Below are 13,000 nucleotides of genomic sequence, written 5' to 3' on the forward strand. Positions count from 1 at the left end.
TAGACGAACACGCAGAATCACCAAAGGAGAAAAATCACAATTTTTAAGCCACCATCGTGGAGATGAGTGTTTGCTTTAGTTGGGCTCTTGACCCTTAACTTATTAATATTAGAGTTTGTTTGAGCAGTTAACTGAGTCATAACAGCCAGACAAGTAAAGAGAAATGATCAGGTGTTGATTATGTTTTCACATAACCATCATTTGACCTGAGTCACTGAACTCATTTAGAGCCCAATCTCTGAGTTAGATTTACATTATTGATTACAGCAGAACTGTGACTCTACAGCAGAAGATCAGCTTTTACAATATGATTCAAATTATTTCAGAAAAGGTGTACTGAACAAAAAAAAAAAGGTATTCATTTTAGGCACACACAGACATCAAGAATCAGCCTGTGAATCTCAACAGTGGTGACCATCAAAAAGCATGTTGTGGTGCATTCTGGGAGCCACCAATCAAAATTCATCCATGGCTCCCATCATGCATTGCTGCATGAATAAATTATGAGCTTAATTGTCTTAGTAATTTTCTTTATTCTCATATTTTATTTTGTTCTGTTTATGTGACTTTTAGTAGCTTGTTTTCTAATGTTCAGAGTTGATCTGTTGATCAGAATATGTTGCTTGTCACCGTCATTGAGATTCACAGGCTGATTCTTGATGTCTGTGTGTGCCTAAGAGAAAAAAAAAAATGATCATGTGAAATCTTTCATATTATATTGATAAAGCTGATCTTGTGCTGTAGAATCACAGTGCTGCTGTAATCAATGATGTAAATCTAACTCAGAGATTGGGCTCTAAATGAGTTCAGGTCAAATAATGATTATGTGAAAACATAACCAACACCTGATCATTTCTCTTTACTTGTCTGGCTGTAATGACTCAGTTAACTGCCCCCCAAAAAACCTCTAATATTAATAGGGCAAGGGACAAGAGCCCAACTAAAGCAAACACTAATCTCCATGATGGTGGCTTAAAAATTGTGATTTTTCTCCTTTGGTGATTCTGCGTGTTCGTCTATATCGGATGTCCAGAAGACGTCAAAAAAAGACGTCTGACTTTCTGACTTTTAATCACGCAATTGCGACTTTATATCTCAGAATTCTGACTTTATAACTCGCAATTGCAAGTTTTTATCTCACATGATATAAAGTCAGAATTCTGAGATATAAAGCCGCAATTGCGTGATAAAAAGTCATAATTCATCTTTTTTTTCATCTTTTTTTTTTTAATGGGTTTTTTTTTGTTTTTTGTTTTTTGTGGCAGAAACGGGCTTCCATAGATTCATAATGAAACATATTAGAGATTGCTATGAAATCTATCTTTTTCAGACTTTCATCTCCTGATACCCCAAATGAATTCTCACTCAATGAATTTTAGGGCAGTCCTCATTATCATTTTATTATTATTATTATTATTTTGCAGAAGCAAAAGCTAAATACACAAATCTATGCCTGCTAAGCTGGAATTTCCATGGGCCAGACACACAATTACATTTTAAGGCTTACCCTGTCTCTGTTCAGTATGTTTTCTCCTCTAAGAAAGTCAGGTGTCTCCTCTGATCTTCTGAGGGTTGTGGTCTTTAGCTGGCTTCCGCTCGCTCCTGCTTGCTTGTGTGCTCGCTTGTGTGGTCTCTCTCTCTCTAAAAGATCTTCCACTCAGAGAGCTCTAAAGGCCTGCTTTTTTAATCACTAATGACACACATAATCTTTATATACATGCACACGTTGCTTCTTCTTGAGTTAACGTCCTGTGTGTTAATTGTTACATTACTTGCATCAATCACTTTATTTACCTGCATCAACACATTTTGTGTTTGCGTCAATGGCATTAGCATTTTTTATTGTACATTTTTTCAGATTTCTACCTTTCTTGACATTTCATTCCTGACTGTCTTCATATTTGGCAGTTACACACAATAATGATCTTGTCCCCCAGAACCCATTTTCACCCACACACATAATGCAACATATGTCATCTTTACAGGATGTGGTATACACATGAGTGCACAGTACGTTTTTGTCACGCTATGCAACCTTCATGGCCCCAAGAGATATTTGATTTTCAGCTTTGTTATATCTTTTCTTGGTAACACTTTAGAATACTGATCCTTCATTAATTAAGAACTACACAGGAACTGTTTATTGGTGAGCGGTGGAGACTGATGTGTCTATGACAATAATATTTTTAAATATGATTGTTTCAGTTAATATGGGTATTATTTCTAAGATGGATTCCCAATTAGATTTATGATATTTACCATCTCACTCTAACCATGTCACGTCAACAAATGGAAAAGTCAGTCAGCTATTCATTATGATGTTAATTTTTGTGCTTTTTACCCCAACATCAGCAGCGCTTTTTACCCCAAATACCATACTTTTACATATTCTTCCATTATTGAAAAACTGTTGCTTGAATTACCTTGAACAAAACTGAAAATCAGTGCAATTTATATGAGGGTTATGAAGCACAAGCCAAGGATGCCCTAGGACTACACCTGTGACTGTTTAGATTGACTTGTCAGGTGTGCCGTAACTAGGCAACACTGATAAACACACACAGAAATGAGCACACGGACCCATGAACCTTGCCAGTGCCTTGCCAGGGCCTAAATGGCAAACACTGGAATTTATTGCTCTAACATGATATAACAAATATGAGGAGAATGAATCTGATGCAGTGAAAGTGCTGGATTGAGGAGAGTTACTAAAGATCAACAAGAGCTGCTCAAATCTGACAGTAGTGCAGGTTATTGGCTGAAGTGTGGAGGTGATGAGCTTTGATTTCTGTTTTCTGTAGAGTTTCCAGTCTCTCTCAGCTCCTCCTGAATCTACAGACGTAAATGACGATCCCTTCAGTTCTCTCTCCTCTTTTGATGGCGTGAGAAAATCTGTCCGTCAGCTGAGAGACAAACTGGAGGATTTCTGCAGAGAGGAGCTCAAGAAGATCAGAGGTAAAGTCCTGGAGATTCATCTGCTCTCAGAAATGATCCTCCATCATCTCATATCATGTAGAAGATCATTTTAGAAATATCTTAGCAACGGATGCAGGATCATTTTCTCTTGACATGATAATCACTCTCTTCATGTCTGTTGATTTCCACAGTCACTTTCACCAACATTGTTCCCGGGACTAGGAACGACTTCCTACAATGTAAGTCACTAAGAAAACAAGCAGAGAAACTCACTGAGTGTGTTCATGTTCTTCCTGTAGAAGGAGAAAGAAAACATGACAGAAGAGTTTTAGAGTTGATCACGTAAATTATGATTTGTACAGGATATCTGGTAAACTGTACTGAGACAGTAGTCAAGTTTACATGTACACTTTTTTTGTCATTCCAATTAAAATCATTTCGATTCAAAGATTCGGTCAACTGTTTACATGAGACGTTATCTAATCCGATATGGTGTTTACAGGTGCTGGCCATATATAATTAGAATATCATCAAAAAGTTGATTTATTTCACTAATTCCATTCAAAAAGTGAAACTTGTATATTATATTCATTCATTACACACAGACTGATATATTTCAAATGTTTATTTCTTTTAATTTTGATGATTATAACTACAACTAAGGAAAATCCCGAATTCAGTATCTCAGAAAATTAGAATATTACTTAAGACCAATACAAAGAAAGGATTTTTAGAAATCTTGGCCAACTGAAAAGTATGAACATGAAAAGTATGAGCATGTACAGCACTCAATGCTTAGTTGGGGCTCCTTTTGCCTGAATTACTGCAGCAATGCGGTGTGGCATGGAGTTGATCAGTCTGTGGCACTGCTCAGGTGTTATGAGAGCCTAGGTTGCTCTGATAGTGGCCTTCAGCTCTTCTGCATTGTTGGGTCTGGCATATCGCATATTCCTCTTCACAATACCCCATAGATTTTCTATGGGGTTAAGGTCAGGCGAGTTTGCTGGCCAATTAAGAACAGGGATACCATGGTCCTTAAACCAGGTACTGGTAGCTTTGGCACTGTGTGCAGGTGTCAAGTCCTGTTGGAAAATGAAATCTGCATCTCCATAAAATTGGATAGCAGCAGGAAGCATGAAGTGCTCTAAAACTTCCTGGTATACGGCTGCGTTGACCTTGGACCTCAGAAAACACAGTGGACACCAGCAGATGACATGGCAGCCCAAACCATCACTGACTGTGGAAACTTTACACTGGACCTCAAGCAACATGGATCGTGTGCCTCTCCTCTCTTCCTCCAGACTCTGGGACCCTGATTTCCAAAGGAAATGCAAAATTTACTTTCATCAAAGAACATAACTTTGGACCACTCAGCAGCAGTCCAATCATTGATCACAGACATGATTCGTTAAAATGTAACATTCAATAAAAATTTGTTGTAAAATTGATATCAGTTTATTAATAAATGTAAAATATATAGATCCAGATCATGTGATGATACTGTAAACTCTTGATCAGTGAAAGTATGAGCACAATTATTCTAATCTAATCCAGTTTACGTTAAATAAACCTCCTCCTGAACAGGATTTACAGACCTGATGCTCTGACAACTCTGAGAAAAGATAAAAACAAGGATTGAGTCAATCATCATCAGTTCAATCCAAATAACTCAGAAATATGTTAGATATGAAAGAAGGAAAACTGTAAGCTGAACTCTGAAATCAGTCCAGATGAATCTCATCATTACTGTAAATGTCAGAATTGTTGGAGTTTCTTTGTTCAGTGGTTCATGCTGCTCGTCCTGATCTAGAAAGTATCCTGACATGATAAACCATGTTTTTCTACATGAACTGTGGTAATACCATGCTCTGAATTCATCATGTAGTGTTGTGTTGAATAATGTCAGTGTTTTCTTTCTATATCTGTCATGTGATCGTCCCGCTGTTGCTCTCAGTGCTGTAATGAACACAAATAATTCAATATATTAATATACTTCACTTTCATCAGAGCAGAGAGAGTCAATGAAGTGTTTCAGTAGAGGACGTCAAACACTCTCATGAGCTTCTTCTGCATCTAGCAGCACCTTCAGAGATGAGACCCATGTGATCTATACCATGACCTTTGAACCTTCCTGAAAGATGAGCCAATCACACTCAATTATGACCTCTTTTTGTATTTCTACATATTAAACCTACTGTCCCTGAAAAACATATTTTTGTCTTTTGATCCGTTGTGTGTATTATAACAACTAAAATTAAATAACCAAAATATCTATATTGTGATAGATTGTTATTTGGATTAAAATGTCTTATATCTTGAAATAAGATTTTGCTCATATCACCCACCACTATTTGCATATTAATACTGTAATATCTGGTTTAAAACAATTTTTTTTTTTTTTTAAAGTTTTGCGTATTAGACAGAATCTCACACTCTTTCATTAATAGTTCTTAATACTTTTCTAATATGACATGAATTTGTATGTACATTAGACAGCAGCGTCTGAACGGGACTTTTATTTTGGTGTGTCGATATGATGTCATAAGGCTCCGCAGTGCTCCTGCTTCTGTTGTGATTCGGCTGAAGAAAGGTTGGTGCTTTAAGCATTTAATACGTTTAAACCAATGAAAACTGTTCAGTTGATTTATTTAAACCGTTTTGCAAGATATGTAAATAAATTAACAATTATTGAATGTAACATTATAATGCTTTATGTAACGTTAACTGATAAACAGTCATTTCATTCCCTATATGGTGAATCAGATTATCATAAACACGAATGTTGCATGTAGTGATGAGAGAAACAGAACTTTTCGAAACTCAACTGAACCAAATGCTTTACAAAACGACTCACTGATTCAAAGCGTGTAATTGCAACGAGAACAAACACAAACGACAACTTTTACAAACCAACTAATGCTATCATGGAAATGTAATCTTTTATAAAATACTTAAATCAAAACTAAATATTAATAGTTTGTATAATTTGTTATTTTGTTAATATTTAATTATAGTTCTAGCCTATATGTTTTTGTCAAATCTGATCCATAATCCATAGTCTAATCTAAAGTCCATTAACTTGACTCTGACTGACTCTCTTACTAGTGTACTGAAATAGTGAACTAGAGCTGATTGAGACAGAGTTTTTGTTTTTGTTAATTTTTCTAATCTTAAACAGGACATGATTGATCTCTGTCCAAACATACAGAAACACTCCTGGTGAAGTGACTGAGATCCACGTCACACACTATTATAAAGATGGCGTTTATTAAAGAGGAGATTGAAGATGTGACGATTGAAGAAACATTCAGAGTGAAACATGAAGATACTGAGGAACAAACAGGTTGGTTTCATTCTCAAAGCTCAACTCACTTATTTGATCCTTATTTAAATGTCCAACTCCACAGAAAATAATTATATTTTTGAAGAGATAAAGGGGTTTTATTTGACATGGAGCGGGTGGCCTCATGTGGACAGACATGTTATCACATGATACAAATACTAATGCTGCTTCAACCTGAGAAGATCCTGCTTACTTATCTAAGACAGTTATTTTCTGTAATATTAAACTCAAAAGCAAATTTTGAATTTAAAAAGTCAAAACCATTAATTTATTTCACTTAATTATGCAACAGGATCTAACAAAAACATGGAGGCTACAATAATGAAAATTCAGATATTTAAAAGAATTAGTGTTATATATTAGTGCTAAGTAATGCTACTCTCATTATCACAAATAAATACACCCGCATTAAGAGTGCTCACCCGAGGGATGCAGGAATGCCCTGCATGAGCCACACTTGTGGTGTGACATTTTGCAACAAATGCTGCTTAGCTCTTTTGATATTGGCTTGCACCATGAAATTTCCTCTTGCGAAAGCACAAGAATGACTGAACACAAATGAATGGGAAAAGCTGCTCCATCTTGAGACAGGCTCTTTTAAAATAAATATTTTAGCATTAAAAACTTGACACTGAGTTATTAACTCCTGCCAAGCAAGACGCAACAAATATTAAGGATGGGCATTTTTCCAAAATATTGTATTCGAATATTTGGGCTCGTAAAAAACGAATATTCGAATATTAGTTTATTTAAATGAGGTTAAACGAGAAAGACGTTATTGTTTTATATTCATCAATATTTTGTAAGCATTTCTGAACAAGCTTACATTATATCTTAAGTTTTTCTTTTAGTTCAAAGGATTAAACAATATGTGTAAACTGAAAATATTAAGAACAAAAGCATTTAATATCAAGCAGCGCGAGCGGGAAAATACTAATAAGCCGGACAGCGCCCATTATTGTACAAAACGTACATAATACTCTCGAGTCAGTATATGGTTATCGTGTTTATATTGTTTCACATGTTCATGTTGAGAAAAACAATAATATCCACATGCTCGGGTCAGAAAACGAGCCGTGCTGACAGATGTTGCAGAGACACAAAGATAATAGCCTATATAACTGTGTGCTAAGCTAAGTTTCTAACAGTAGCACTTTATTTTCTGTTCATAAATATATCTCCCTCTACGAAACTTAAAGGAAGCATGTGTCTCAAAATCATTTTGCTATCAGATAAGTTATCATCTTGGCTCACTCGGGGATAACTTTAGGTTGCGCTTACCTGTCGTGAATGCAGCTGTCTTTCCTCACTTGACGGGTATTTCGATTTTATGTGCTTTCTCATTATGGTGTTGATATTATGATAACTCAGTTTCATTAATTAATTTGATCAAAAGTAATTCCATTTTGTAAGATCATTTTACGGTGGCCGAGAGAGCTCAACGCGCTGCAAATAAAGAAAACATCTTCATCAGTTTGACAACACATGCGCTGCAAACTCCACAACACTTAGAAATAGTGAAACGCGCTGCAAATAAAGAAAACATCTTCATCAGTTTGACAACACATGCGCTGCAAACTCCACAACACTTACAAAAAGAAAAACGCGCTGCAAATAAAGAAAACATCTTCATCAGTTTGACAACACATGCGCTGCAAACTCCACAACACTTACAAAAAGAAAAACGCGCTGCAAATAAAGAAAACATCTTCATCAGTTTGACAACACACGCGCTGCAAACTCCACAACACTTACAAATAGTGAAACGCGCTGCAAATAAAGAAAACATCTTCATCAGTTTGACAACACATGCGCTGCAAACTCCACAACACTTACAAATAGTGAAACGCGCTGCAAATAAAGAAAACATGTGGAGTTTGCAGCGCGTGTGTTGTCAAACTGATGAAGATGTTTTCTTTATTTGCAGCGCGTTTTTCTTTTTGTAAGTGTTGTGGAGTTTGCAGCGCATGTGTTGTCAAACTGATGAAGATGTTTTCTTTATTTGCAGCGCGTTTCACTATTTGTAAGTGTTGTGGAGTTTGCAGCGCATGTGTTGTCAAACTGATGAAGATGTTTTCTCATTTGCAGCGCGTTGAGCTCTCTCGGCCACCGTATCATTTTCATCTAAGTAATTCCAAACTTTGCGAGGCAGACGACAACATGTGACGATCAAATAAAATAAACTTGTTAAATACGCTCCACAGCGCCACCCGGTGCATTTAGTTATAACTGCGAGTTTTAGTGCTTAGGATTTATCATGGATTCACTGCATTTACAGCCAGCAAAGGAACATAGTAAAATTCGAATAGTATTTTTATTTTTCGAAAATTAATTACAGAACGAATATTCAAATATTCGACTATTTGTGCACATCCCTAACAAAAATAGTCTGCATGCTTAATATGATGTCTACAGTAATCTTCAGGCAGCACAAAAAGATAAGCTTTGAGGTGTTTTTCATTCAATGAATCTTCATTAGGGGTATAACAATACAGCGATATAGAGCGATCTAATGTCTAACGATACTATGTAACGCGTGAAAAATCTATACCTGTGGGCTATTTATAGAGGCAGCTTTGTTTTAACTTTCTCCACATTTTCACACAATGACAGTCTATGCTTTATCGCCAACGCGTGCATTCTCGTTTAAACCATCTTTCAGAACTTGTGAAAGACGCTCAAGGTAGTATATGGAACGGTCAGCCAGTGCTGAATCTTAAGGAAAGTTTATAATTTGCTTATGTTTAAAGCCTTGCAAAAAACAGCGCGCGCACATCTCAAACAGTGTCTGTTAGTTAGATCACAACACTGGAGAATAGAGTGCTATGAATCGTTCTTCACACACACATTAACTGTAATGTAAATCTGTTGAAAGAAAATGCTCAAAAAACTGCTGTTGTTTCAAGCACATCATTCTGCACACGGGATGCACATAAGTGCTTTGTGTCGGTCTGTATTGGAGCCTATATAATACTATTGCACAATGAAAGAATATTAGTAGCCTTGTCTTGTTCTATCCTACATATTTGTTGTTGCCTCATTAAAAAGCTGCGCTATACATTTAAAAGAAATGTATTTTAATTTCATAGAATATAGCCCTTTATTCAATGTACACAATATATACAACATTTCCTTGTTTATCAATTTTGTGACGACACATTTTAGCACAGAAGCCTAAAATACTTTGACTGCCGTCTTGTCATAAGCCATCATTAGATTATTATGGTAGATTCAGGGTGCAGGATATTTTTGAAATTATTGCGTGAGCTTATTTTGTCCGTTAGATCGAAATATCTGACAATGTCCATACATTTACCTGCTCATAGACGCTCCCCTTGAAGAAATCAGGACAAAAGATGTAAACATGAATGTTTTTCACTTGTCAATCGACCGAAACAATCTTAATTCCAGGTGTTGAAAGGACCTGGTTTATTTGTTAAATAGACCAAACCCAATTAATTGCTTATTCACACCATAATGAATTGATGCCATATTCATCCAGGCTAACATGTTTGTTTGTAATTCAACCTTTATTCCCTCCTGCTATCTTTCTCCTTTTTCAACCTTTAGTTTCTCCATTGCCACAGCATCATATTTCGTTCTCATTCCCCCCTCTGCCCAATGCTTATTTATACACTGCCACAGCCAAAGTTGTTCACCATCATTTATTAAGGCAGGATGGGCAGGTGAACTTGTGACACAAGTTAATTTGTATTTGTCTCTTTCACCTTAGACCTGATGGCACTGAAGGAGGAGGTTCAAGAACTCAATGAAATGGAAGAGAAAAATCAGTATGAGATAAATCATGATTTCATAACTGGAGAAAAATCCACACAGACTGAAAATATTACCTCAAGAGCCGAGAAGACCAAATCTAACAATTCTAATCCAACACAAAAACAAAACCTTGAAATCCACACTGGAGAGAAGCCTTACACCTGTAAACTGTGTAGGAAGAGCTTCTCACAAACAGAAAGTCTTGAGACTCACATGAGAATTTGCACAGAAGAGAAGCTGTTTGAATGTGGTCAGTGTGGAAAGAGTTTCAAATGTAAGGAAAAGCTTAATTACCACATGAGGATTCACTCAAGAGAGACCTGTTTTAGATGTCGTCAGTGTGGAAAGAGTTTCCCAGACTTGAAACACCTTAAAATGCATGTAAAAATTCATTCCAGAGAGAAGCCTTTCACATGCCACCAGTGTGGAAAGAGTTTCCAATTCAATAAAAAACTTGCGACTCACATGAGAATTCACACAGGAGAGAGGCCTTTCACCTGCAAACTGTGTGGGAAGAGCTTCTCACAAAAAGGAAACATGAAGACTCACATGAACATTCATGCTGGAGAGAAGCAGTTCACATGTGTTCAGTGTGGAAAGAGTTTCACACGTAAAGGAACCCTTGATTCACACATGAAAGTTCACACCGGAGAGAGCCCTTACAACTGCAAACTGTGTGGGAAGAGTTTCACATTAAAGGGAAATCTTAACACTCACATGAGAATTCACACTGGAGAGAGGCCGTTCATATGTGTTCAATGTGGAAAGAGTTTTCGATGTAAAGAAACACTAAAGTACCACATGAATATTCACTCAAGGGAGAACTGTATTATATGTCAGCAGTGTGGAAGCAGTTTCACAGACAAGAATCACCTTAAGAAGCATGTAACAACTCACACTGGAGAGAAGCCTAACATGTGCCATCACTGTGGAAAGAGTTTCACAATCAAAGCATTCCTTAAGGAACACTTAAGAGTTCACACCGGAGAGAAGCCTTTCACCTGCCCTCAGTGTGGAAAGAGTTTCACACTGAAAGTAAACCTTCAGACTCACATGAGAATTCACTCCGGAGAGAAGCCTTACACATGCCATCAGTGTGGAAAGAGTTTCAGATTTAAAGGAAACATTAACAGTCACATGAGGCGTCACATGTCTTCAGTGTAAGAAGAGTTCCAGATATGAAAGTGGCCTCAAACATTTACAAAATCATCAGAGAAAGAAAGTTTTAGAGTGTGGCAAGAGGTTCATGAAATTAAACAATTTCAAAAATCACTTTCACATTCACTCAGGAAATAGCAATTTAATTAGGATCTGTCAAATAGTTTTTTGCATTCACACTTAGAAATACATTTGAGAAGTAATTTTTTCACCTAGGTCTGTGGAAAGGCTTTTAAATGCCATGGCATTTAATATATCTGTGGGAAATTAATTTCAATTGTATAGAGCCGTGTTTCTCAAAACTCTCTACATTCCCTACATTTGTCCACTAATATAGTCCACTTGAAGAGTGAATGAAAAGGAGTAAGTGAGTTTGGACACTGAGTGTGCCGTTATGTGCATTCTGGGTATTCTCTAGCCATTGAGTGTACATCAGTTGTATACTCGGTATTGTGCTGTATTATGCGATTGAATGAGTGTACTCAATAAAAGTTCACTATGGTTTCGGATACCACTACAAATGGGTGTCCCCTCAAATAGTGCCCTATTTAAGGGTATAGAGATCCTCCAGAACAGTCACTTTTTTCTCACATGGATGGGGTTCTCAAACCTGATGTTTTTTTTTTTCCCCCATGGGAATTAAATGAATATGCCTGCTCTGCTCCACTCACTCTGTGCAACCAGATATGTCATAAGGCATAGGTCTTAACCCCACAATACTGCTAAGATAAGATTAGTTTCACCCTGCTCCAACATACCTACCTGCAGTTTTTGCCAGACAGAAGCGTGATTCGTCAGAGCCATTGTTTTGTCTCAAGATGAACACCAGTAATGTTTTTTTCTAAGATACAGTTATTAAAGCTACTTAAATATCCTGATTGAACTAAGGCCTAATCCTGACTTAATCTAACCTGTCTTTGAAACCAGGCCTATATGATAAATAATTTGCTGAGATTAAAGGTTATAATGCTATATTTTTGTTGTTGTTGTTGTTGTTATTACCTCCAGTAATTTATTTCATTATTTTATCTTCAAGATGTCACAATTCTAGCCTTTCTGAGCAATGCTGAGCAACACATCCTTTTGCACCTCCTGGTGGTGATTTTGTGAACAATCATCACATGTGATTGGGTTGTAATAGGCATTTTGGTTGACTACCTATATTATATGTGAGATTATACTATTCTCTTAATTGATAAAATATAATATTTTTGGAGAAATTTGTTAAAATAAAAATGGCCATAAATGGACATGAATTGTACCCAATTTAATTTACAACAAATTGCATTTGGATCTTAAACATACCTTTTGATGACTGAATTTGACAGGCTCAGTTCTCGCTCACCAGCGAGATGCATTTACAGTACGCCGATACATGTGCACATTCTGTAATCTCTTACAGCAATGACACTGATGGTTTTCAGCAAAGCTAAATTTCTACACCTGGCATCTTACAAAAACGTGCGCCACAACAGCATAAAAAAATAAAAGGAAGGTCAACCTCATTACTTGCACATATAAAATATGTTGTCTATTTTGGTCTAGTTGTGGCATCAATACCCTTCAAGATTTATATATTGGTGGCATTTTTGCATCTTTTTAACCACTTACAGACAATTTCTCACTTCTGAAGCAGCATTCTTTTCAGATACTTACAGTTTTGTAGCTTTACTCAAGGCTACATTTCCAGATTTTCCTCTCCTGCCTAATGATATTCCTTTAAATATATTTTTTCACTGTGATTTGCTCAATAAAAGTTCTGATCAGAACTTGAGATCCATAGTCTTTGTCAAGAGTCTTTAGATG

General features: G+C 36.5%; 1 protein-coding gene across 2 annotated transcripts; it reads left to right on the plus strand.

The window, feature by feature from the left end:
- The first annotated feature begins 5,453 nt into the window (after nt 1–5,453).
- LOC137024797 (gastrula zinc finger protein XlCGF57.1-like) lies at nt 5,454–12,362 on the plus strand. 2 transcript variants are annotated; one of them, XM_067392681.1, is made up of 3 exons: nt 5,454–5,506; nt 6,125–6,259; nt 9,993–12,362. In XM_067392681.1, the coding sequence occupies exons 2-3, from the start codon at nt 6,175–6,177 to the stop codon at nt 11,198–11,200; spliced, it is 1,293 nt and encodes a 430-aa protein (XP_067248782.1). In that variant the 5' UTR covers nt 5,454–5,506; nt 6,125–6,174; the 3' UTR covers nt 11,201–12,362. The 2 variants fall into 2 exon arrangements, with proteins under 2 accessions (XP_067248782.1, XP_067248781.1); XM_067392680.1 differs by having other exon boundaries at nt 5,471–5,506; nt 6,095–6,259.
- Nucleotides 12,363–13,000: the final 638 nt, after the last annotated feature.

This window comes from Chanodichthys erythropterus, chromosome 8 (genome assembly GCF_024489055.1).
Source record: "Chanodichthys erythropterus isolate Z2021 chromosome 8, ASM2448905v1, whole genome shotgun sequence".
Lineage (NCBI taxonomy): Eukaryota > Metazoa > Chordata > Actinopteri > Cypriniformes > Xenocyprididae > Chanodichthys > Chanodichthys erythropterus.